Source organism: Podarcis bocagei (genome assembly GCF_964188305.1).
Source record: "Podarcis bocagei genome assembly, chromosome: 16".
Classification (NCBI taxonomy): Eukaryota; Metazoa; Chordata; class Lepidosauria; order Squamata; family Lacertidae; genus Podarcis; species Podarcis bocagei.
The window spans coordinates 41181106-41207498 of record NC_138142.1 but is presented as its reverse complement, the minus strand read 5'-3'; the positions used below and the strand labels follow the sequence as shown (position 1 = coordinate 41207498).

The following is a 26393-nucleotide window of genomic DNA, read 5'->3' as shown; positions in this document are numbered from 1 at the left end:
AGGGTGTGCAGAAACTAGCCAGCTGTACAAAGCCATTTACATCCGTTGTTCCACCCACTTTTGCTTCTGGACACTATTGGCAAGCGGCCCCTGGAAGGTCGACAAGAGTAGAATGTGGCCCCTCAGGTGGAAAAAGGCCTCCCATCCGTCTTAAAGATTCCTCAAATAATGTCGGGGATGCATTCGCAACCCTTCTCGTGGGCCACACCAAATGAAACTTATTTTAGCTTTGGAAGCCCTCCTAGGTGAAATTGCCACAACCGGCTCTTGCTTTTCTCTGATTGGCTGCTGACATGACAACATATCCCCAGGTGGGTGGGTGCAAGGATAGCTCCTCCCCTTCCTGCCAGAACATCGCGCCACTGGTCACTGCCTCCTCCTCCCTGTTTCCCTATTGGGTGTTCCCACTGTCCGAAATTTGACAAAATTTGCTGGCGGGGGGCGGGGGGAACGAAAAGAAACTTCTACCTCACTTTGTCTCTTGCACCGAAAACGATACCAAAGATGATTTTTGTTTGTTTGTTTCGTTTTGCAAAGGAAGTCTTTTGTGCGTCCGCGTGGGTGAGCATGTGTTTTGAGGATGCGTGGGTAAGGTGGGCGCGAGTGTCGTGACATAGATATATTTCTATCTATTTTTTGCATGGCTTCTCTAAAAAGAAAAAAGGGGAAAAAACGTTACTCTGTTTCGTGTCAGAAACTCTCAGCTTGCACCGGGCAGAGAGGGAGACAGCCTTTCCTGCTGCGAGGGAACGACCACATCCCCGAATTTGCCACAACACAACCCCAACCCCCTTTCCCTGCTACCATGATCCGTGCAGGTGCTGTCAAGAAGAAATAAATGCACTTTAGTATTTATGCCACAGGGTTAGGAGCTGGAAGGGCCTTCTGAACAGATGCTGAGCCACAAAGTTTTTCTTTTTTTAAAAAAGCAAGCAACAGCGACGTTTTGTCCACCCGTCCCTGTTCCAAAATTTAGCAGCTCTGTGACTTAGGAAGAAATAGGAAGAAACAGAGCGCAGCCCAGGTCATCCCATTGAAAGATGTTTATGCAATTGGCACACTTTCCGCTTTGTGCCAGTTTGGGGGTTTTATTGTGTAAGAACTTACTGGTTTTCCCGGTCCTGTCATGGGGCAGAGGCCTCAGTTGGCAATTGCAGGGGGTAAGGATGGAGGGGGAAGCAGCAGCAAGGCAATGGGGGACAGAGTTGCGTGTGTCCTCAGGTGTGATGGAGGAGGCCTGAGTCCAGGTGGCCCTTTTGACCCATCAGCTTAGGAACCAAAAAGGAAAAGTCTTCGGCTGGTCTTGCCTCCAGCTCCTAAGCCAGCTGCTCTCACAAAATCTACCAATTCAAGCAAGGCCACAGTCACACCACATGTTGAAAGCACTATGGCGGCACTTGAAACAGCCGCTGCTGCACCCAGAGGATCCTGGGAGCTGTAGTTTTAAGCATACTGGTAGTTGCTAGGGAAACCTCCCCCCCCCTTTCACCTCAGAGAGCTACAATTCCCTGAGTTCCCTGTGAAGAGGGATTGATCATTCAACGACACTGAGAATTGAGGCTCCGGGATTTCTCCTAACAGCTCTCCCGCACGCTTAAACTACAGTTCCCAAGATTCTTTGGGGGAAGCCATGACACTTTAAAACAGTATCGAGGGTGCTTTAAATGCATGCGAATGTAGCCTTTGCTAACAAAGCACTCCAGTGGATACACAAACACCATATTGGTTTTAGGTTGTGGGTGAGCCAGTGGAATTTGGCGTGCAGACCTGCTTTGACAGGTGACTGCAATAAAAACTACCTTTACGATGCGGCAGATAAGGGAGCGGATACAGGCAGGAGGAGATTTTCTTTGACGTCTCACCGATGCAAAGCTGCCCCCTCCCCTCCTACCACACGCCAGAATTACCTTCAAAACACAAAGCACACTGGGTGGCCAGGTGCGTTCTGGAGACAGTGCGATGCCTGTGGCGTTTTGGAAAACTTAAAATTGCGTTTCGTGTACGACACCTGGAATGCAGGAGACAGGGATGTGGCGCTGGCCTAGTCAGAGAAACCAAACATTGCCGCATCAAGGCAAGAGGTTGGCCGGCCATGCAGCAGGGATTCTTTAGCTGCGATTCCTGCAATTCAGGGGGTTGGGCTAGATGACCCTCAGGACCCCTTCCCAACTCCACAATTCTGATTCCCGCGATTCTTAAGAGACACAGCTCCGAGAGTCAGATTTGAAATGGCAAAAGGACACTTTCTCGGAACCAGTTTTTTTCCCATCGCTTGACTGCTCCACTAGTTAATTCTCCTCTGCATCAAAGTTTCCTATAGCCTGACCCTGGTTCTGAGCTCTGGGACCTCAGAAGGTGCCTTCTGGCTTTGATAATCTCTTTCGATGTTTAAAAGCTCCCTGCTTCCAAAACAGCTGCAAACCAGGAGACCTTAATTATATATATTTAAAAAAGCCAGACCCTGCACAATAATGTCTTCGTTTTAAAGAAGAAAAAAAGAGCCCCGACTTGGCAAAAAAAGAGAAAAAATGAAGTTTTGTTTAAAAAATGGCAACCCTGCAAATCGTTTTGCCATCTTTTCCAAATTTGGCAATCGCTCCTGTGCCTTTAATAACAGGCAGACAAAGCACCAGAGCAGCTTTTCCAGACAAGGAGAAATTTCACCTGCCTCGATTTCGGAGTTCCAGGCTTTCTTTCAGAAAGGTACAGAGAAGGTAGAAGTTTGTCTGAAGGAAGGAAAAAGATGGCAACCTAACAAACGCCGATACATTTCCCACCAGCCCTTTCTTCTTCTCCCCTCCCCTCCCCGCTCCCTGGCCGGTGTAAGCTGAGTGACGTGGTCATGTTTTTAATCAAAGCAGTGCATTACTATATATTAATAAATTGAATGTTTCTTCTTTGTTTGTCGACCGAGCTAACTTAAAAAGAGAGAAAACCAAAGTCGCTTTTTTGGCCTGTAAACGAGAAAATGAAAAGGAAAAAAAAAGGAAGAAGCTGTACATTTTATACCAAAGGTTTTTCTTTTCTTTTCCTTCTTCTTGGATACCTCATCCTGTACCTGTTTGTGGTGAAATGTTAATTCACAAAAAGTAAACGTCCTGAATTGAAATACAATGCAGTGCTTTACATTTAATGGGCAGAGAGGGAAAGTGTGTGTGTGTGTGTGTGTGTGTGTGTGTGTTTATGTGTGTGTGTGTGTGTGTGTGTTTCCTTGACAGAAGCATCTGCATTTAAAAAAATGCATCCTTATAAAATCTCAAAAAGAAAATTCCTTTAGAAAGGCAGTCAAACTGCTAGGTGGAATTTCCAACAGCAAATCTCCACCAACAAACTCACCTAATTTGCAATCCCCTAGCCTGAGCAGAGATGAAGTCCTACTGTATCTGAGGGTGCCACAAGTTCTCGAGTCCCACTGAAAGACTCAAAGCACAGCCATTTATTATATATATTTATAGCCTGTCGTTCACCATGCTGCCCCATGATACACTACAATTGCATCGTGTCTCACCTTCCACTGTTTCAAAGGAGCAGAAAGGTGAAAACCTCAACCCAACGTCAAAAAGTACAAGAAGCGATGGGGCCAGAGGGAAGGGCATTCCACAATCTGGGGAGCCACCACTGTAAAGACCCTCTCACGCCCTGCCACCCCACAAACTTCACAAAGCAGTGGAGGCCCTGCTGGTGACTCAACACCTGGGCAGGTGTCAGAGGAAGCATCTGTAACTGAACTCAGAAGCATACAGGAAACCTGTGCTGGTCCTCAAGAACTGGTATAATACATGCCCAGCAAGCAATGTCATTGCACAGAGCAAGGGTAGCCAATGAGGTGCCTCCAGGTGATGCTAAACTACAACTCCCATCATCCCAGGGTACTGGCCATGCTAGCTGGGGCTGATGGGAATTGGGAGTCCAAACCATCCAGGTGTCACCTCACTGGCTAATCTTGGCATGGAGTGTCCACTACACCTATCACAATATACCCAACCAAAATAGCAGCCTAGGCTTGGAACATTAATGGGTTATTTTGGCAACTCAACTAAAGCTTGGAGCAGCCTTCTTTTCGGGATGGTCGGCCCTCTCTCTACACCAGCAGGGTGTGGGTAAGCACAGCTCCGTAGCAGAGCACATGCTTGGATTGAAGAAGGCTCCTAGGCATGGCCTATTAAAAAGGATCTCTGTTAGCTTGTTGTTGTTGTTTAGTCGTCGTGTCCACCTCTTTGTGACCCCCCTGGACCAGAGCACGCCAGGCACTCCTGTCCTCCACTGCCTCCCGCAGTTTGGTCCAACTCATGCTGGTAGCTTCGAGAACACTGTCCCACCATCTCGTCCTCTATTGTCCCCTTGTGCCCTCTATCTTACCCAACATCAGGGTCTTTTCCAGGGAGTCTTCTCTTCTCATGAGGTGGCCAAAGTCTTGGAGCCTCAGCTTCAGGATCTGTCCTTCCAGTGAGCACTCAGGGCTGATTTCCTTCAGAATGGAGAGGTTTGATCTTCTTGCAGTCCATGGGACTCTCAAGAGTCTCCTCCAGCACCAGAATTCAAAAGCATCCATTCTTCGGCGATCAGCCTTCTTTATGGTCCAGCTCTCATTTCCATACATCACGACTGGGAAAACCAGAGCTTGAACTATAACGGACCTTTGTTGGCACTCTGTTAGCTAGATCAGGAAATAGCTCCTCTGTTCAAGAGCCACATCCCCGGCCATGGAAGACAGAACAATGGTTGGATTGGATTCTCTCTTCAGGCAGCTACTTTTGGTTCATCCTAAGGAGAGCCCGCAGGATGAGGCCCGTGGCCCACCTAGGCCAGCATCCTGTTCTCACAGCGGCCAGCCAGACGCCCGTTGGGAACCTGTAAGCAGGACCCCAGCACAACAGCACACTCTTGTCCTGCGGTTTCCAGCAACTGGGATTTGCAAGCAAAATTGCTTCCTCCAGCGGTGGAGAAAACTTTCCCCAACTTTGGGGGAAAGGTCACAGCTCATTGGGTGCAGGACACACACTGCAGATGAAAGGATCTCGGGAAGGGTGTGGCCCAGACCCCAGAGACCTGTGGCAATTCAGAAAGGGCTCTGGGAAAGGCAGACCAGCAGCTTCACTCCGCCTGGAGCAGCTTCGCACACTTAATTCCAACAAGTGGTTCAAGGCTCCTAAACCCACACTTCTGGGTACTGAGCTCTCCCCAAAGATCCTGCACTGCAAGGGGGTTGGGATCCCTTCCAACTCTATGATTCTCTGATTCCATAAAAGCACAGCAGGATCAGAACAAAAGTCCGTTTAGTCCAATACAATTCTTAACAGTTCTTAGCAACCTGAGATGCAATATCAGCAATGCTGCACGTATCATGCTGTGTTGCCAAATCAGAGTACAGTGGTACCTCAGGTTACACACGCTTCAGGTTACAGACTCCGCTAACCCAGAAATAGTGCTTCATGTTAAGAACTTTGCTTCAGGATGAGAACAGAAATCTTGCTCCAGCGGCGCGGCAGCAGCAGGAGGCCCCATTAACTAAAGTGGTGCTTCAGGTTAAGAACAGTTTCAGGTTAAGAACGGACCTCCGGAACGAATTAAGTACTTAACCCAAGGTACCATTGTATGGAGTTCAGTTGGCTGGAATGTCTGGTTTCATTTAAAAAACAAAACCAAGCTTCTAGATCTTATGACCATGAAAACATGGCCTGTAGCGTATGGGCAACACCTAAAAGTCTCAGAAGCCAGGAAGATGACGGAAGAAGATTTTTAGAGCATAGGTCATGGTTTGCCAGCATGGTGCCTCTCTAGGTGTTTTGAACTATAGCTCCCACCCAGCAAAGACAGCCGAGCCAGGGATTGCGGGAGATCAAAATATCTGAAGGGGGGGCCTGGCTTGGGGAAGGCTGCTGGTTAAGGGAAGGGGCTCCATTATGTAACAATCAAAAGCAGAATAAAATTATATAAATCATGCAAATCTGCCCAGTTTGCATAATCTGCGCAGGTCCCAAGAATTTAGCGGCTGGCTGTGGGTGAAGAAATTCAGGGCTTGATCCAGAATAAGATGAGCAGCACTGAAATGTTTGTGAAAAGTAAAATAATGATTTTAACGCAACCAAGAGGCAGCAATGCTTCTGAATGCCAACTGCTGGCGACCGCAGGAGGAAAAGTGCTCTTGTGTTTGATCCTGCTACTGGGTTTCCCATTGGGGCACCTGGTCAGCCACTGTGAGAACAGGATGCCGGAACAGATGAGCCATTGGCCTGATTCAGCAGAGCTCTTCTGATGTTCTTATGACTTTAAATTAAAATGTCATTGATTTCAATCAATGCAACTAAGTCTTGATCCAAGACTTGGCTTTTCATTAGCCCAGAACACACAGAACGTCACCAGTTTACGGGCACTCTCTGCCTACTTTATAAACAAATTGCCACTGGGAAGGAAGTGGAACCCTGAGAATCAAAAGCGTGGGGGGGAAAAATAACACACAAGAGATTGCATAGAGATTTGTGCTGTAATGGTTTTTTTCCAGCAGAACACAAGGAATAAACAGCACAAGGGGAAAACTGGGTCGAAAAAACGAGACAGGGCAAAACAGAGGTTGGGGTTGTAAGATTTAACACACAGAGAAAAAAACGGAACAAAACGAAACAAAAATCCCAAATGCACATTGTAATTTGTTCCTCCCTAAAACAGCAGAGGGGGGCGGAGAAAAGAGTTTGAAATAAACAAAAGAGGTGGCTCACTCCACTTCTAGCAGACACAGACCTTCATTTTAAACTGGGGGGACAACGGAACGGGGGCGTGTTTTCAGGGGGAAGGAGAAAACGGCGCACAAACTTCTTTGCTCGTTCTTGCAACCTAACAAGTCCCCGAATCCGAGGAAGAGGAGATGGTGGTGAAGATATAGGCGTTCCTGTAACAGAATGTCGCCTGCCATGCCCAACATCTGTGGTGGCGGCTACGGGCGCGGCAAGTCACCAATGCCCACCGCTAAGGAGCATGGGAAGATTCCACAGAACGGAAAAGGTTCAGTCCTAAAGAGGAAACGAGGGCCAAACCCACTCAGAACAGCCTCGCCCGACTCGGGAGGCCTTTAGGACTTGTTGAAGGCTGCCAACACGGCCCAGATCATCTCTGAGCCCCCCGCCTTGGCCGCTTCCGCCTCAGGGTCTCTGTCCATGAGGTCCTTGGACCGGTTCATGGCCACGTCGTATTTCTCGTCGACCAGGCTGGTGAAGACGTTCTCCAGCACGTCAGAGGCGTGGGCCAGGACCAGCAGGGCTAAGGTCCGCCTGTCCATGCGGTGGGGGTCATTGACCCACCGGTCCAGGACGCTCTCTTGCAGCTTCTTCACCAAGCGCTGCTTCTCCGTGGTGTTGGTGACCGGGTGGGTGGTCATGTCGAAGAGGAGGAAGTTCTGCTTCTCGGTTGTCAGGATCCCCTTCTCCACAAGGTTCTTGGCGATGCGCTCCCGGACGTTGCGGAGCTGGTACTGCAGCTTGAAGGGGTTCCAGGTCTCACCTGCGGGAGGCGAGGAAGAGGGTCAGCAACAAGGTCAGGACTTTGAGGGCCCATCTAGCTCGGTGCGGTCTACTCTGGCTGGCAGTGGCCGGCTAGGTTTCGAGAGGGAGTGTCTCCCAGCTGCACCAAGAGAAGCCAGAGATTGAGCTGGGCCTTTCTGTGTGCAAAGCAGATGCTCAGTTACTGTGCTACGTATGTTACCTTAAAAATAAACAAAGATTCTAGTCCTCACTGTTTTAGCTCACTCTAGCTACAGATTGTTGTTTTTTTAAAACAAACAAATTCATTTATTTAATTTTAGGGATTTACATGGCCTTTGGTATGGACTCAGTCAGACCCTTATGTTTTCCTCCCCTCATGGTCTTGATCTATCGGCTACTTTTAAAATGAGGCTGCATTTTAACCTGTATTTTAAATTGTTTTGTTTTTGTGCCCCCCCCCATTATGTTTTTACTGTGATTTTATTGGTGTTAGCCACCCTGAGCCCGGCTCTGGCCGGGGAGGGTGGGGTATAAATTTTTATTATTATTATTATTATTAATTATTATTATAGGTATGGGAATGTCTTGCAACCTATGATTTGCTCAGGTTCTTATTACAATAATCTACAAAAGATGACCTATAATACAAACTTGGTTGAGAGGTGGTTGTACTTGAGCTACAGAATTTTGCACTAACACCTTATGCCCATCCAATTTTTGCAGCGGGAGTGGCAGTGGTGGAACATGTTGTCTGGGGGCCGACTGTGGCCCCTGAGGCTTCTCTATTCTAGCCCTTGGGACTATCCCCAGACCAAACCTGTCACTGTCCTTCCTTCACATCCTCCTCGAGTGCTTTTGCTTGGGATGTGTCCTTGAACTGCGACAGGGTCTCTTGCTCACCTGGAGGAAGAGACTGGAATGTAGCCTACAGTACCACCCACTTTCGCATTTCACTATTCGCACCTGGACCCTGGAAGGCAGCCTACAGGGAAGGTGGCTCTCAGCCTGCAAAAAAAAGGTTCCCCACCTCCACGTTACTGGAGCGAGGGGGAAGGCGGCGATGGGTTGTGAAGCTGGCTTGTTTCAAAAGGTAATACTTAGGGGATTAACCACAGTTTAGGGTTTGAACACAGGTCACTATGCTTTTTTCTTCAGAGCACTGCAGCAGCCCACAGGCATAATTTCAGTGTTCCTAATATTTTGCTTAATGTTTTACTGGATTCCTATTTACCCGGGTATCATGTACTGACTTACTTTGTTTGTGATTTTACTGATATATATACAATGTCAACCACTTAAAGATTCTGTTATAAGAGGCATGTAAGTTCTTAAAATGAGAAGGAATCTGTAGACCCAAAGCCTTAGCAGCCTTGCAGTGCTCAGAAACACTTCCGCCCTCACCTGTCAGCAACTCAATCCACGTCTGCACTGTCTCGGCAGGTTCGGTGGCTTTGAGGTGCCGCAGCGTCTCGTCTAGGAGGACGTCTCCCGTTGGGGCATCTGACTTTAGGAGGACCTAGAAGGCAGAAAGAAAGCGAGAGACAAAGACTTCTGCCAGGCTCCTAAAGGCGCATTGAAACAGGCCCTAACGAACAGCCTTAGGGAGGCCAGGGAACAGAAAAACCCTCTCACCTTCCGGTCCAGCAGTCGTTTTTTCCTCATAGTCTGTGGCTCCAGCTGTATCCTTCCCCTCATTGCCAGCTCAATGAGGATGCCGCCCCGGAGACCGGAGGAGATGCAGTCGTTCCAGAAAGATGTGTAGCCCTGGGGAGGAGATCATGAATGGATATCAGCAAAGACCCAGGAAGATAGATGCAAAAAACTGCAATGTCAGGCCATAAAGAGCTTGTGGTTTGGTGCAAGTCACAGATTTTAGAGGTGACCAAAGACAGGATTATTAGTCAACGCTGTCATTAACTAATTTGAGTAGAGGTTTTTTTGGGGAAGGGTGGCAATGGTGATGCTTGTTTTATGCTGCTGTTTTTTCTCTTTCACGAAACAGATGGGATAAAAGTTTTGGGCTGTATCCAAAGTTAAACAACTCAGGGTAGACCCACCAAAAAGCATCAGATATAGCTAACTTAGGTCTATTTCAAAGAGTATTCCAAGAGCATAAGAAGAGTGTGCTGGATCTGGCCAAGGGCCCATCTAGTTCAGCCTCCTGTTCTCACAGTGGCCAATCAGATACGCCAAAGGGAAACTAGCAAGCAGGACCTGAGTGCAAGAACACTGTCTTCCCTCCTACGGCTTCCAGCAACTGGTTTTCAGAAGCATCACTGCCTCCAGCAGTGGAGGGAGAGTACAGTCACTGTGGACAGTAGCCACTGATAGCCTTGTTCTCCTCCAGGAATCTATCTAATCCAGCGTTTCTCAACCTGTGGGTCCCCCGATGTTGTTGGACTACAACTCCATCATCCCTAAACTCTGGCCTTGCTAGCTAGGGGTGATGGGAGTTGTAGTTCAACAACATCTGGGGACACACATGTTGAGAAACGCTGAATTCTAATCCTTTTTTAAAGCCATCTAAGTTGGTGGTTGTCACAGCTTCCTGTATAAGTGAGTTCCATGGTTTAACTATGCACTGTGTGAAGAAGTCCTTCCGTTAATCTGCCCTGAATCCTCCAACATACAGCTTCATTGGATGTCCTTGACTTCTTAGTGTTACAAGGGGGGGGGGGGGGAATCCATGTATAATTTTATACACTTCTATCACGCCACCTCTTTCTAAGCTAAAAAGTCTTTTGATCACCCAGGTGTGGGCTGGGGGAAGGGAGGACCTACACACACACACACACACACACACACACACACACACACACACACACAGCTCCAATCCAAACTTCTACCAGTTAGGGATTAACTTTTGATGAAGCTGTTCCAAGTTGAAGAACAACTCAAGTCTTCCTTTATAGAAAAAGGAGAGGAAGTGCTGAGCCAAAAGGAGCTGCAGCCTGCCAGATGGAAAGCAGCGCTTCCTGTGCAAACACCCAGCCCAGTATTTCAACAGCTACACCGCTTGTTTCAGCCTAGGCAAAAAGCAAAAAAAAAAAAAAAAAAGTGTGGCATTTTAAAAGCCTATTCACTCCAATATGGTTAAGCTTACGCAAGACACCCTGCCTTCACAACCATTTAACAGCTAGAATCAGGCCTTTATTTACCTTTAAAAAAACAAACCTCCACTTCCTCATAGCAGAACATGATGGATAAGAGTGTAATTGCAAAGACCAAAGAAAGTCTCTTTCCCACCCATGACCTTTCTTGACGTTTCACAAGGATACAGACAGCAGCCTGAAGTTCAGGAGTTTTATTTCTTATGCAAACAAATTGTGTGACATCAGTGGCTGCGCGTTCGGCTGGATTTCAACAGTTCAAGGTATCACAAAGAAACCTCTTGGAGTGTCTTCTCAAAGAGGGAGGCTGTGTATGTTCAATGTCAGTGCAGAATTATTGACTGTGACAGGCTCAGCTTCCATTCTGGGGTCAGAGCAAGTTTCTAGTCCTTGTTGCCAAGGAGTCACAATGGATGTGGTTTTTTTAATGGAACTTGGTGCCTCAATTGTAAAGCTAAAATTCAGATTTCTAGTAACAAAACTAGGCAAATGCCACCCATACATGTCTTTGTACAAATTCAGCTGTCCCCTCAAGAGCTATTTATTTTTGTAGCTGTTTGGGGGCATAGTAAAAGTGGGACTATGGATATAATTGTCTCACCGATGTATTTTAGATTTTTAGATGCTACTGGCTGTCCTGGACTCTTTATAAGGGTGGGCTATAAGGAATAATGATGGGCTGCATCCAACTATTCAGAAAAGACCCAGTGAAACCAGCTAGTCATGTCCATTAATTTGAACGGTTCTACTCTGTGGTTGTGCAACACCACCAAAAACTCAATATCATGTTACTAAAGACCTGAAAGGTATGCCTCAATTAAAGATTTATTGTGGAAATCAAAAACCTAAAAAAAAAAAGGCTTTGGAATTTGAGATATTAATTCTGACACTGGTATTCTAAATTTCAAGAATGATAATTCAAATTACAACTTTATAATCTGCATTCTTGCAAAAGAACGGTTCAGAATAGGCCTGAAAAGCACAGAAATGAAATTGTACTCTACCCAAATCTATTTTACTTCAGCCATAAAACCTGTTAATTTTATTGGAGTGTACCTACAAGTATGCATGCTAAGGACCACAGACTCCGACAGCAAGCAGAGTGGACAAAGGATAATTCCAAAGTCTGTTGTTTTTTTTAAAGGCCCCCAGCCACACTGGTACTGGTGCTTCAACTCTTAGATGTAAAGTCAGTAAGTTAAACTCCCGGAATGATGCCTCGCCCCAGCAAAGGAAATGAAGTTGAAGAACCAGTCTGAGTCAAACCACTGAATGAGAAAAACAAACACGGAACAAGAGTTCCGGCCAGACCAGGGCTTTAAATCAAATGCAGAAGTGCCACTTCCAAATCGCTCCAGCTCTTCTGGGGGTGCCTGAGCCTCAATTCTCTCTCCAGCTGCAGCTCCAAAGTGAATCACATTTAGGCTGTGTAGCCCCCATATGGCTCTGCCCCCCCCAAAAAGAATTGGGGGTACGGTAGTTTACCCCTGACTGAGCTACAATTCCCGTCATCATTAACAAACCACAGTTTCCAGGTTTCTTTGGGGGAAGTCATGCACTTTAAATGAATGCGTGTCTGCAGCCCAGTCAAAATGGAACAATGATTGCTTAACATGGGGGTGGCCAACAAGGGGCCCTCTAGGTGATGCTGGACTGCTGGACTACAACTCCCATCATCCCTGGCTGATGCAGCTGAAGGGGGATGTGGCTCAGCAACAGCATTGGCGGACCCTGGCACAACACATTTCAGTTGTCCCACAGCTTGTGCAGGTGCAGTGAATAAGCACATCTTGCCTTAATCCTCTATCTTGGTGCCCAGTCTACCTCAAAGGGTTGCTGAAAGTATAGGAAAGGGGGTAAACACTGCTCTGTGACCCTAGAAGGAAGATAAAACTTCTACTATGATGTCAGCCACACTCAGGGTCCACCTAGCGTACAACTTAGTTTATGTATTTACAGTGGTACCTCGGGTTAAGTACTTAATTGGTTCTGGAGGTCCGTTCTTAACCTGAAACTGTTCTTAACCTGAAGCACCACTTTAGCTAATGGGGCCTCCTGCTGCCGCTACGCAGCCAGAGCATGATTTCTGTTCTCATCCTGAAGCAAAGTTCTTAACCTGAAGCACTATTTCTGGGTTAGTGGAGTCTGTAACCTGAAGCATATGCAACCCAAGGTACCACTGTATTTCAGATATTTATATACAACTTAACATTAAGAATCTCTAAGCAGTGTAGAAAATAAAAAATAGAATAAGAACAATTAAAATTAATCCTAAACGCTACAAAACCTCAAGATGCCTGCTGAAATAAGGAAGCTTTTGTTCGTGCCTGAAGTTCAGCAAGGAGGGTGCCTGTCAAATCTAAGGAGGCAGCTTTGGAGATCACCCAAAGCCCTTTTGACTGCAGCCACAAAACTATCTGTGTTCCTCCTTGAACCTGTTTGAGAGGACAATAAAGACACTTGCACTCCCTCAAGCATTTGGGATTTAGCCGGGAACATGATTTCAGCTGCTTTGCTTCCTGGTGGCGTGGCAGTAACAGGGGTGGGTAGGAAGCCTATCTGCCACAAATTTCTCCCTATGCACCCTTGCTAAGCCACAGTTTAGGCTCAGTGCTTTGTGAGAAATCAGACCATTAACACTTAAAACCATGGTTTGTTTCACTAACCATGGTGAAATGTTGTGTCAATATACCTACACTGAGAATTAAGGACTGGCCACAAACCAGCTGGTGAAATGGGCCTGGAGCAAACTTGCAAACCAGGTTAGGAATTAATTTGTACTAAACAAGCCACGGTTGTGTCAGCTCCCCTGGCTCCATGTCTGGATTAACCAAGATTAAAAGACATCCAACTGTGGCTAATGCTAACTATGCTTAAGTGTGATGGGTGCCCTGGGCTACTGTCCCTGCACCATTGCAAAAAGAAAAAAGAAAAAAGTGGAGGTTTGATGCTGTTAAATATGCTGTTGTAAGACAACCTGGGCCAGCTCCTAGGAACAGAGGAAGCTGCCTTATTCTGAGTCAGACTGTTGGTCCATCCAGCTAAATATTTCTACGCAGAGTAAAACAGCCCTCCAGGATTTCTTGCAGGAGTCCCTCCCAGCCCTACCTGGAAATGCCGCCTGGGACCATCTGCTTGAAGGCAGATCCTCTACCACTAAACTATGGCCCTTCCCCACAGCAGAAGTCAACCACCTACAATATAAATGCAGCATGAGCATGCAAATCAGTTCCTACAATTCATGCCCTGGGGGGAAAGAGTCACAAGACAGGTGCAGCTGGAGTCTTGACGCCACAACTTCATTTAAAAGGGTTCCCTAAAGGACAAGGAGTCACTTACAGTATGCATCAGGATACTATTGTAATCTAGGCTAGTGACAGACTAGCAAACAAATGCAGCTCTCCCTGACAGAGCTTATTCCCTCCCCCTTCTTATATTGTACCCTATGTCTGCATGCCAAGACAGGGACTCCAAAGACAGGGTGCATCTTTTTAAAAAAAATCAGAACAATGTGACCATCCTTTTAAGCAGGACAAGGGAGGGGAAGTCAAATCGTGTGCAGCCAAGGCACGAACCAGCAAGGTCTACATGGTGTCACAAGCAGCAGTGACAGCCACCAACTTGGATGGCTTTAAAAGAGGGTTAAAGAGATTCCTGGAGGAGAAGGCTATCAGCAGGCTACTGGCCACAATGGCTTTGATCTGAGCCAGGGTTGGAGGCAGCAGGCTTCTGAATACCAGTTGCTGGGAAATAATAATAATTTATTATTTCTATCCCGCCCATCTGGCTGGGTTTCCCCTGCCACTCTGGGCGGCTTCCAAGAAAAGATTAAAAATACATTAAAACATCAGTCATTAAAAACTTCCCTAAACAGGGCTGCTTTCAGATGTCTTCTGAATGTCATATAGTTGTTCATTTTTTTGACATCTGATGGGAGGGTGTTCCACAGGGAAACACACAGGGAGAGAGTTGCTGTTGCACTCAGGTCCTGTTTGCTGGCTTCTCTGTAGAACAGGATGCTGGACTAGATGGGGCATTGACCAGAACCAGCAGGTCTCTTTCAGTGTGCTTATGGAACCTCCAGGTCCAAGGGCAGTCTATCTAGATTCCTAGGTTCCTTGTGGTACTGGCCGCTGTGAGATCAGGACGCTGGACTAGATGGGCCCCCTCTGGCTTCATCCAGCTGCAGGGCTCTTCTTAGTTTCTGGCAGGCTCTAAAAACCTAACATTTACTGGTTTCTCGCCAAACCGGCTTCTATTTATTGTGGACTCAGTCAAGACAAAGGTTCTCTCTCACTCACTACAAATGTCTCAGTACAATATAACAGAAGGTTGGCAACTGCATGGCAAGAGCTGCAATGGTCTAGCAGTTCTGAAGAGTAGTCCTGGGCAGCAGCGATCCTGTGATATGACTCCCAACTTCCACCCTCTGTTGAGGTGGGAGGTGTATGTCACTAGACCTGATCAGTGGCAAAAGCTTTGACATGTGTCTATAGAAAAGCTGTGCAAATGAGCAATTCCGAACCGGTTTACCTCAGTAATTACTAACCAAGGACTGCCCAGGTGCAGGTCTGACACACCTTTGGACAGAGGACTTTCTGCAAAAAAGGAAGAGCACTGAAACCAATGTATAAATGGTAAAGATACCAGTTGGATCAGTCCGGAACTGGTTTTAAAATGCACTCCTCCTACTCCATCATGGACACTGCCCTCTAATAAATTTCTGCTAAAAGAAAGACAGAAAAGAGTCCTGGCAAAGTCACTTAGAACCTTTGCAGAAAATCACAGAATGGAAGGGATCCCAAAGGTCATCTATTCCAATCCCTTGTAATGCACGAATCACAGCTATGTTGTCAGAACTAGAATCTGTCCAACAAGCTTGATTCTATCCGTTTACAGACACTGTCGAAACCAAGCTTCTCTGACTTGCAACGGGTACTAATTGAACGTAGCTGGTTGTCTCCTTGGTGCTGTTTGGCAACCTTCTGGAGTTTTATTAGTTACTGTTTTGAATTTCTGCTTTACAATGTTATTTATTTCATTTGTATTTTGACAGCTGCCCAGGGTTGTCGTTTTGGCAAGATAACACAGGATATTTATTTTAAAATCAACAACCACAAATACATAAATATGAAGAGATTCTCTTCTATCACCAATAACTACTGGAATCGATGGCCACTATGCTTACCCTGTAGATATGTAAACTTTTCAGATTGAACGGATCACATTTTATGGCCTTTTCACACACACTGCACATATATTTTGCTAACTTCATGCACCTCACAAAATCTTATGCCATAATAAATGGGGAGCCATTAAAGACTATCAAGAAACTCTCTTTTTCTGGTGGGATATAATCGAGCAGGGGGTATAAGGATATCCAACATTCTGGGCCAGAACAAGGGGAGAGAATCTGGCAAATGTTTGCCAACGTGGATACAGACACTTATTATGTCAAGCCTTTTCTGTTCACAATAAGAGACTGGCTCAGATCAACTGAATCCCACCACTGGTAAATGCTGGCAATCTGGCTCTTGCCACACACCTCCACTGTCTTCGCTCTGGCTCCTCAAATTTCATACAAGAACTGCCCACATGTATGTCTCTGGCTTATCTTAACCACTACGGCAGTGCAGTGTAGTGGTCAGAGTATCAGACCAGAACTGGGAAGACGCAGATTCTAACACAACACTCAGCACAGGGCCCATCAGCATCTCTCATCCTAACCTACCTCATAGGGTGCAGTGTGGGTAAAAACAGGAGGGAGCTAAGTGAAAGAAAAGTCGGATATAAATGTAATAAATAAGAAACTGCCTTATACCAAATCAGGCCGCAGGTCTGTTTAGCCAGGATTGGACCTGGATCCTTCTGTGAGCGAAGCAGATGCTTTGCCTTCAAAGCAGATCCTCTACCACTGCCCTGAATGATAAGGTTCTGGTCCTCATGGTTCTGAAGAAAGGGCTAATTTTAAAAAGGAAGCTGCCTTATCCAGGGTCAGGCTATTGGTTTGCCTACCTCAGCATTGTCTACACTGACTGGCAGCAGTTCTCCAAGGTTTTGGAAAGGAGGTCTCTCCCAGCCCTACCTGAAGATGCCAGGGATGGAAGCAGGGACCTTCTACATGCAAGCAGAAGCTGTACCACTAAACTGCAACCCTTCTCCCATAAATAATCTCATGCAGAAGAGAAAGTGGTGTATACTGAAGACACAACTCTCCACCCTGACCTTTGACAGGCAAGCTGTCTTGCTTAATTTCTGCTGTCCTGTTTTGAATAGCGTGGTTTTATTTGTCTTTATAATTGCATACTATATTGCTGTAAACCACGCTGGGACCTTATGGTGAATGGGTGGGTAAGAAAACTTACAAATAAGATAAATAGTAATAAAAGCCTTAGGACATACATGCTGGGTTGTTTTCCCCAGGGAATCTCAGATTTCTTCTCCTCTAGATCCCCAGCTGACTGTGCAGTTAAGGAGTCACTGAGCTTACCTTCTGCCAGTCAATAGCAGTTAGGTGTGCTTGACTAGGACCTGGAGATCAGGGTTCAAATTCTGACTCAGCCAGAAGGCTCATTGGGCGACCCTGGGCTGCTGACTGTCTTGCGACCTGGCCTTCCTTGCAGGGTGCTTGCGAGGGTAAAACGGGGTGCATCTGACATCTTCACGATGCAGCTTTCGACAAATGCTGAAGATGCAGCTCTTTACCCTGGCCTTTGATGCCTGAGATGTGCCTGCCCTGTTCCTGCAACTGCAACCTGCTCTGTTTTTAATTCTGAATTTTAAATTGTTGTACCCCTCCTTGGGAGCTGCTGCTGATGGGCGGTTAATCAGTGCATCAACAAGGCTTTTGTACCTCTTTATCCTTCAAGCCGAGGAGCAGCACCTCCTCCATGAGGGTGAGGCGGATGTCTTTGGAGTCTCCGGAGTCTTCCTCGCCCAAATTCTTGTCTGGTATGGAGTCCTCCTCACCCTCCAGCCGCTTGTCAACGTTTCGCCCGACATCTGCGCGCCGCCCCCGGTGAATTAACGTCGTCATGGTCTCTCTGTCGTGCCTAGGAACAAAGAGAGAAGAGGGGGGAAAGATAGATATGTATCTCCTGCAAATAGTTCTTTGCGATGCTCCCGGTTTCTAGGGGAAGGGCCGCAGTTTGGGGTCAGAGGAACTGCTCTGCCAACAGAAAACCAACATCTCCAGGTAGGGCTGGAAAACACTCTCTCTCTCTCTGAAACCCCACACTGCCAGTCAGTGTAGATAATAATGAACTGGATGGACTGATTGTCTGACTTGGTATAAGAAAGATTCCTATGCATTTAAGTATTCAGAACAAGCAGGGCTGGGATCTCACTGCATGTTATGGGGAAGGGCTGCAGCTCAAAGCCAGAATATTTGACTTGTGTGCAGAAGGTCCCAGGTTCAACCAGTGGAAAAGTACAGCTGACAGTGTCCAAAACCTTGGAGAGTTGTGGCCAGTCTGTGCTAAAATGAGCTAAATTTAAAATTCAATATCAAAAGCTACTGAAAGCAAATAACAGACACAGGAATAGCGTTCATACTAAACCACCGTCTTGCAAAACATCCTCAGGCAAACCCCTTGTTTTTCAGCATTCCTAACTGGCTGCAGCAAAGATAACACAAGGATATGCCATTATTAAGACTGGCAATATAAAATAAAAATAATCTACAGCAGCAATTTTACAAACGCTGAAGCTGCCCTCCTAACCGAGCCAGTGTGGTGTAGTGGTTAGAGTCTTGGACTAGGGCCTGGGAGAGACCAGGGTTCAAATCTCCACTCGGCCATGAAGCTGCGTGTGACCTTGGGGGACAGGTACTGTTTCTCAGCCTAACCTGCCTCAAAGGGTTGTTATGGGGATTCATGGGGGCGGGGGGAGGAGCCTTGAGCTCCTTGGAGGAATAAGGTGGGACATAAATGCAGTTAATAAAATAAATGAACAACCATGCCTATTCAGAACATCTACTGAATTGAAGGGGGTTTATTCTCAGGTTAGTTGGGTTAGTGTTGCAAACTTTCTGGGAGAAGTATATACTGACGTCTACTGCTGAGTAAACATAGATAGCATAAGGTTGCACACATGCCTGATTTTTCTTTAAATTTCACCATAAAACCACTGCTTCTGCTTGGCACAAACTAGACACGAGGTGGGTAGGTAACACCACATCCTGTGCCTCCCGCAGCTAAAGAAATGTAGCCTTTTCTGACCCACAAATTAAACTGAGTGGTGCATGTGTAACTTCACACTTTTAACACGTCATTTATTGCAAAAATTTGCATACCACTTAATCACAAAAACAAAATCCAATCAAAAACCCTGCTGGAATAATAATGCTAAAAAAATTATTCAGTTTTACTGCATTGAGGTATCACCTTTCCCTTCAAGATGCTCAAGGTGGCCTACACAGCTCTCCCCACTCTTTGTGTTATTGTGACAACAACCCTGTGAAGTAGGCCACACTGAGAGGTGGCGACTTTGCCCAGGATTGCCCAGGGAGCTTCACTGCTGTGTGCTAGGGACTTCCCCTAGGCCCTAGTCTAGGGCTCAAACCTCTACTGTTTCAAACTGCAGCTAAACAGGTACAGATTATATTTAGCTGTCTGGTTATATTTCAGTATGCATTTATGAGAACCAATACTTAACTAAATAATTTTATGAGAACCAATACTTAACTAAATAATAATTTAAAAGGAACGGAAGCGTGGGACCGAAGAAGCAAGGAAGCGACTGGACCCTCTCTCTCGAACACGTTGCAAACAGGTCATTTTAAGAAGAGACGCAGCTATAAGATTACATTTTATACCCTCTTTAAAATAGCGTGTTAAGATTAAACTCAAAGCGGCTTGTAGCCTAAACAACGAGGCAAACACAGCAGCATAATCAAGATTTATCAAGTGCACCACCACAATCAGGATTACGGTTCCCCCTCTTAATTCCTAGATGTGGGGCAGAAGACCACTGCCTTCGCCCACCTCTTAAAACGTACACATTAAAACGAAGGGGGGGTCCTTTATGCACCCAAGGGTTTAATCACGTCTAGAAAGTCCTTTCCCAGACTCACCTGTAATAATGCCCTGATCTCCCCTCTTCCACCTATTGCTCAAATTACTCGCTTGCTTCTTAATGGGAAAACTGGGGAATCCTAAGCTGAGCAAACTTTACTTCCTGGTTCATCGGCAAAAAGGAAGGGGGAGGAGGAGAAAGGGAAAGGAGGAGGAAAAATATACACCCCCAGCACATCAGCTTCCTGGTTTCCCTGGGAAACCTAGCCTGGTGTGTATGCAAAGGGCAAATGAAAAGACCTGCTGCAAAGGAATTCACCAATAGGCTCCTTGGGAAGGCGGGTTTTACGCCTCTCTTTGTTTCAACAGACAAACTTGCAAAAAAAGAGGGGGGGACACGATTAATTAAGTAAAAAAAGATGGGAGGAGCTAGTGGGATTGACAGCAGAGGGAAGCAATGGAGAGGGGGAGAGCGCGGCTGGCTTTCCAAGGCCAAGGAACCAATGGTCTTTTTGCACACACATGCACAACATTGGTGTGCACCACGGGAAAGGAGGAGGTGTGTCCAAGCAAAGGGGTTAAGGCGCCTGCGCGGATGTTTGCATGCCGGGTTAGGGATTGCAAGATTTTTTGGGGGGTCCAGTTTTGCATCTAGGTCCTGCGCCAGATTACTCGGGAGTAAATCCCTCTCCCCGAATGCAAAGCAGGGCTTCTCCCTCCTTCCCTCTTTTTCCCTCTTCATCAAGTTTGCATAGGATGGAAGGTTTTGCAGGCTGCACCCAGTGCATGTTGCGTCCACTTTTCCTCTACCCTCCCCGCCCCTGTTTTCCTTTTGTATAATAATAATAATAATAATAATAATAATAATAATTTTTATTTATACCCCACCCTCCCCAGCCAAGACCGGGCTCAGGGCGGCTAACAACTAATAATAAAAGCAATTTGATTAAAATACAATTTAAAAAGATTAAAATACAACATTAAAACATTAGAAGGCAGCCTCTTCACAGGAGGAGAAAGGAAAAAGAAAGAGGGGGAGGGAATCAAGCTCATTCTAAGTCCTAAGCTGTGTATCATATCAGACCATTGGCCTGTCTAGCTCCATATGGCCTACACTGACTGGCAGCAGATTTCCAGGGTTTAAGGAAGTGGTTTTCTCCTAGCCCTATGCAGAGAAGTGATTGGACCCAGGACCAGTGTCCCACTGACTTTTGGCCCTTAAAAAATAAAGTAAAATTTCACTTCTGATGAAGGGCTGGTTTCAGGGTTTCAAATTTGGGGACATCCCCAGCCCACCTGGAGATGCTGGCGAATCAGCTACCGCTTATGCTTCCCTTATAAACCTTCCCTGTTTAGATTCAGACATAAGTTTTGAAAACAAAACCCCTGAAGGCGTTAAGGCGGGAGAGGGCGGATTTTCGGACTCGACAGATCTCCTTTTGCTTCCACCTGAACCTCAAGATCCAGCAGCTAAAGCCACCTGTCGGATTATTTTAGCCAGGATTCTTGCATTGCAGGGGGTTGGACTGGATGACCTTTGGGGTGCCCTTCCGACTTCTGGGGTGCAAAATGGGAGAATGGATCTCGCAATCCCAGTTTAACCGCTTCTCTGCTTTATTTAAAGCCACCTAATTGGGGCAAGCGTGGGTGTCTATTCCTTCTTGCCTTATTTATTCCATTGATAATAAAATTTATATCCTGCCTCTCGCCGCCACTCAGGGTTCCGCATGGGGCGGAACAATTTAAAGCGCCCGTTTTAAAAAAACTTTTGTTGAGCCATTTTGGGGTCAGCCAGCGACCCTTGCAGATCGACCCGCGGGCGGCCATGAGATCTCGCAGTGGATCCTGATCTGCTTTCTGCCGCAGGGATACATTTCCCCAGGATAATATGCTTGTTCTGGGATGACAGCTGTGTCCCTAGGAAAGCATATTCCCCAGTGCCTGCTTTAAAGACTGCAAACAAGAACAATGCAATTACTGTATATGTTAAATTAAGATTTCCTGATATTTTTGCCTCGTTTGCTATTCTCATGCCCGTTCACCCTTCTTGGAGAACTCTCTGCTGCTTCAGGGATCCCCCTATCCCCCCATAACAGCCCCTGCAATGCAGTAATAAAATGGGAGGTCCAGCTCAACCAGTGGATTTCTTAGCTGGAATGGAGATTTGAACTCGGGTCTCCTTTTCTTTTTTTAAACGGATTTCGGTATTTTTATATTGCCTGTCAGGCCCAAAGTAGTTCAGAACGGAAAGTGTAAAAACATGTTGAAGCATAAAACAGTAGCCATCTAACAAGGCATGGATGAAACAGCGGCAGTTAAAACGACAAATTAGCGAGCCTTGTACTTTGTTTTTTCTTTGTTTGTGTGTGTATATCGTATTTTTTTAAGTATAAGACTAGGGTTTTTTAACCAAAAAATTAGGTTTAAAATTGGGGCTCGTCTTATACATGGGTAGTGCTGAGGGGGTGTTTTCTTAATTTGGAGTCCCCAAAAATACATGGGAGCATCGTATACACGGAAAAATATGGTGGGTGGGTGTGTGTGGGTGTGTGTGTGTGTGTGTATATATATATATGTATGTATATGTATGTGTGGCTCTTTCGTTTATACTGACATGAGCTTCTTTGAGAGGCAATAATCCCATTTTATTATTTTTACGCAGTACTGTATAGAAATTGTTTGTTATAAATGTAAGTCACTTTGAGGTCACCCATAACAGAAAACACTCTGTAAGTGGATACAGAAATGTGGCTGAATTTTTCTCCTCAGGAACTTCTGCTGGGCCTGAGAGCCTGTGGATTTATATTGTCATGTCTGAGGAGGAGCAGACATGACAGTCCCTCTGAAGCTGCTTTTTGATATGCTAACAGGGCAGCCTTCCTTCATTTTTGACTAGGGCCTGGGAGATCTGGGTTCAAATCCCCACCTGGCCATAAAGATAACTAGCTGACAGGGTTGTTGTGGAGGATAAAGAGGGGAGAGAGAGACAAAATGTCTGCCATTTTGAGTTCCTTGGAGGAAAGGCAGGATATAAATATATATTTATAAATATATAAATATAATAAATAAGATATTGTGTGGTGTCTAATGATCCAGAGACCCCCGCCTTATGCTTTGTTCCTCAAACGGTTCATGAACGGTTGAGATTTTGACAAGGACTGGAGCCACCAGGCACTTTTTATATGATTTGATGTTCCTTTATCACTAATACTGCAGAACCATCATTTTCAAAGACAACCATTGTCACACAAGCCTGGCAAATCTGGAACTAGACTTGGCAGCCAAATAGTGCAAAACCATCTTTCTTTCTTTATGCGAAGACCGTTATTTTCCTTTCCTTTCACAACCCGGACTTTGTTACTTAATCCATACGTGACTGCAATTCTTCTACACCCCTGTTCTATGGTTTTGCTTTGGTTTACATCTGTTATTAGAAATATTCTCTCCAATTGATGTACGTCATAAAATGAAATAAAATAATCTTTACAAAAGAAGAAGAAGAAATCTATTCCTGAGAGGAATGGCCCCTAGTCTCAGGAGCTGCTTGCTCAGGTCAAGAGACAGGGAGCCATTGTCCCTTCTCCATTTTGTTTCTGTGTGTCAGACGCCAGCGCCTCAGCGCAGCCCTTTGGCTTTGACAGTTTTATGGCTTATTAATTTATATACCGCTTAAAACCAAAATAGGCTTCTTGCCACATTATGGCCTGATAAAAGAGAAAGGGGGAACTGGCCACCTTCCTTCAGCCTGCCTGGGCTGTCACTGTGAGGAGAGGGAACGGCCGGTTTATCTTTTAAAAGGCGGGAAAATAAGAAAGGCTTTCAGGGTCTTAATTGACAACCCCTTCCTTCACTGTCTTCTTGGTCGCTGCTGGAAGCCATCTTTACCAAGGCCGTTGGCACATTTGAGACGCCTGTTTTTCAGGACCCACCCTATTCCTGTGACCTTAATTTGGCTGAACTGTTTTGTTTTGTTTTTTATAAAATATTTTATTCAATTTTCAAACATACAATAGAAAATCACATATATCAACAAACAATATAGAAAAAACAAAGAAAAGAAAAGAAAGAAAAAAGGAAGAAAAACACAACTGTTCATAACATTTTTGTATAACTAACTGGACTTCCTCACATCTCCCTACCCTGCATTCTCTGTAATAAAGATACCAGCAAATTATTACCTTGTTTTGGCTCTTATTTTGTACCTCTCAAATGTTGTACTTCTAATCTTAAAGTAATTTTTAACAATTGGTTATAACTTAAATTGAACATAATATTATTTTAAGTTTCGACCTTTTCTTACATATCACCTAGTTTTCTAAATCTTTCAGACGAGTTGCTGGAACCATGTTTTTCTAAAACGTACAATTTCTTAACATTCATACAATTTGTATTGTTTTTGTAAATAGTCTTTAAACTTTTTCCAAAACCTCTTCCATTGTTTCTTCTCCCAAATCTCGAATTCTGCCAGTAATTTGGCTGAACTGTTTTTAATTTCATAATTTTTAATTGTCGCAACCTGCCCTGGCACTTGCTGGGGAAGGGTGGGTAACAGTTATAATAATTTTGTGGCCGCTGAGGAGATGACAAAGATGGCTATGGCCCTCCAAATTGACCACAGCTGTGCCGTACATATAAAGCGCTATTATACTAAATAATAATAATATTTTTTTATATCCTGCTCATCTGGCTGGGTTTCCCCAGCCACTCTTCCAACAGAAGATTAAAAATACATTAAAACATCAGTCATAAAAAACTTCCCTAAACAGGGCTGCCTTCAGATGTCTTCTAAATGTCAGATAGTTGTTTATTTCTTTGATATCTGGTGGGAGGATGTTCCACAGGGCGGGCGCCACTATCTTTAAAAGCCATGGCTTTCAGCAGCCAAATAATCCTGGGAATTGTAGTTTATTAAGGGTGCTGAGAGTTTTTAGGGAATCCCCACCCCAATTCCCCTCACAAAACTGCAATTTTCAGAGTGGTTTAACAACCAGTCCCTTTTCCCAGGGAACTCTGGAAATGGTAGCTCTGTGAGGGGACAAGGGAGTCTGAGGAAAGGCTGAAGGAACATTCATCCCAGAGAAGACGCAGAGTCCATGGATAAATTGGCAATAGGATGCTTCAGGTTACCAGACAGGATGTCACAAAGATGAGGACTAAACCTCGATTTCCGCTGCTGCAGAAAATGACATATAATGGGCTGAAGTTAGAGGGAGGGTTAACTGCAGTTGAACACTGGGAGAATGAACAGGAAGAAGAGTTTGAAAGTGGGGCCCGAGGGCCGCATTCAGGTCTGAGCAACCTTCTGGGGGCCACATGTTTGCAGATGGAGCCAGAGGCAAAACTGGGCAGAGTAATGAGTGCTAATTTTCTCAATTACCAGAGGCTAGTTTCTACAGGCACTTTTCCAGGCAAGCAAAGGGCATTATCAAGAGGACAGGTGCACATTCAGGTTGAGTAAAAGCTTGCAAACTTGTGCACGAGGTGTGGGAATGGTGTGTGGCATAGCTGTCAACTTACAGATTTGAAAATAAGGGACCAGCAGCCTCGAAAATAAGGGATCAGCAGCAACAATAAGGGATTTTGGCTTAGCTTATACAGAAATCTGCCACTGATGGAGCCAGGCTGCTTTGGCTGTGACTGACTGTGTTTTGCAGGGGGTTGGACTACATGATCCTAAGGGTCTACAACTCCGACCAAAGAAGAGGGGCAGACAAAACTGATGAACGACGTCGAGATGGCAAAGCTTCCAGGCAGAATTAGAAACCAGGAAGAGGACCTCTTGAATAAAGAATGGGGAAAGTTTATAATTTAGTTGAAAAGCTATTGTAAAGAGTTACCGTATTTTTCGCACCATAGGACGCACCAGACAATAGAACGCACTTTATTTTAGAGGGGGGAGAACAAGAAAAAAAAATTCTCCCCCTCTCTGCCCAGCGCCCCTTCAGTGAAGTGGCAGGAGGCGCTGCACAGAGAGGGGGAGAACTTTCCCCCTCTTGTTTTCCCGCTCTAAAACAAGGTGCCGTTCAGGCGGCTACCTTGGAAGCCTGGAGAGCGAGAGGGGTCGGTGCGCACTGACCCCTCTCGCTCTCCAGGCTTCAGGTTCCTTTCGACCTGCTCTTTGGGGCTGGCGGGGGGAAGCCCACCACCAGCCCCAAAGAGCAGGTCAGGGAGCAGCGGAAAAGCGCAGCGGAGAGGCTCCTGCCATAGCCGCGCGTCACCTCTCCAGCCGGCAGAGGGTCGCGGGGCTATGGCGTCTTCGCTCCATAGGACGCACACACATTTCCCCTTCATGTTTGAAGGGGAAAAAGTGCGTCCTATAGAGCGAAAAATACGGTACATACATTGGTAGGATTGACAGAAAACTTGTAGTAAAAATTTGAAGTATGGATGGAGAAATGATTTATAAAAATAGAGTTATGAAAGGGATGCAGAGGGGGAAATCACTACATGAAGATGCTGCACTGGTCGGAGGGGATGCTAAGCATCACGTCGGGGCTGCCATCGTCCTGGCGCGAGGAGTTCCATCGGCCCTTCCCCGCCCGAGAGAGAGGGAGGGAGGGAGACTCTCGCCCACGCCACCCGTGAGCCCAGCATGAGGCACTTGCGGCAGTGGCGCGGCTGCTGAAGCATCGCCCTTCTGCGTCCGTCCCCATCCCCTCCTCTTCCTCCTCCCTCAGGCCTCCTCCTCCGCTGCCGCCTCCGGCTTCCCCTGGCAGCGCGGTGGAAGTCTCGCAAGAGAAGGGCTCCCTGCCCACCCGTCTCCTCACGATGCGCCCCTGAGGGGGAAAAGGGAG

General features: G+C 46.0%; 1 protein-coding gene and 1 long non-coding RNA gene across 11 annotated transcripts; one reads left to right on the top strand and one right to left on the bottom strand.

Moving 5' to 3' along the window:
• The first annotated feature begins 4345 nt into the window (after positions 1–4345).
• Positions 4346–6443, top strand: LOC308575392. Its single transcript, XR_014002843.1, has 2 exons — positions 4346–5373; positions 5602–6443. It is a non-coding gene; the product is annotated as an uncharacterized lncRNA (long non-coding RNA).
• A 22-nt stretch (positions 6444–6465) lies between these two features.
• GOLPH3L (golgi phosphoprotein 3 like) lies at positions 6466–24846 on the bottom strand. Of its 10 annotated transcripts, XM_081173808.1 has the most exons (6): positions 19659–20256; positions 18140–18201; positions 17439–17637; positions 9108–9239; positions 8877–8991; positions 6466–7494 (listed from the first exon to the last, which is right to left on the bottom strand). In XM_081173808.1, the coding sequence occupies exons 3-6, from the start codon at positions 17619–17621 to the stop codon at positions 7067–7069; spliced, it is 858 nt and encodes a 285-aa protein (XP_081029934.1). In that variant the 5' UTR covers positions 17622–17637; positions 18140–18201; positions 19659–20256; the 3' UTR covers positions 6466–7066. The 10 variants fall into 10 exon arrangements, with proteins under 10 accessions (XP_081029934.1, XP_081029929.1, XP_081029931.1 ...); XM_081173803.1 differs by lacking the exons at positions 18140–18201; positions 19659–20256 and adding an exon at positions 24727–24846; XM_081173805.1 differs by lacking the exons at positions 18140–18201; positions 19659–20256 and adding an exon at positions 23485–23516.
• Positions 24847–26393: the final 1547 nt, after the last annotated feature.

What these genes read in the sequence shown, in the direction of transcription:
- GOLPH3L (XM_081173802.1), bottom strand. Translation starts at nt 23,297, where the DNA reads ATGTGGCAAGAAGCCTATTTTGGTTTTAAGCG. An exon ending in GCCTATTTTGGTTTTAAGCG is followed by an intron (nt 17,638 to 23,265) that starts GTATATAAATTA and finishes CTTTGTTCCTAG; the next exon opens with GCACGACAGAGAGACCATGA. An exon ending in AACGACTGCTGGACCGGAAG is followed by an intron (nt 8,992 to 9,107) that starts GTGAGAGGGTTT and finishes TCTGCCTTCTAG; the next exon opens with GTCCTCCTAAAGTCAGATGC.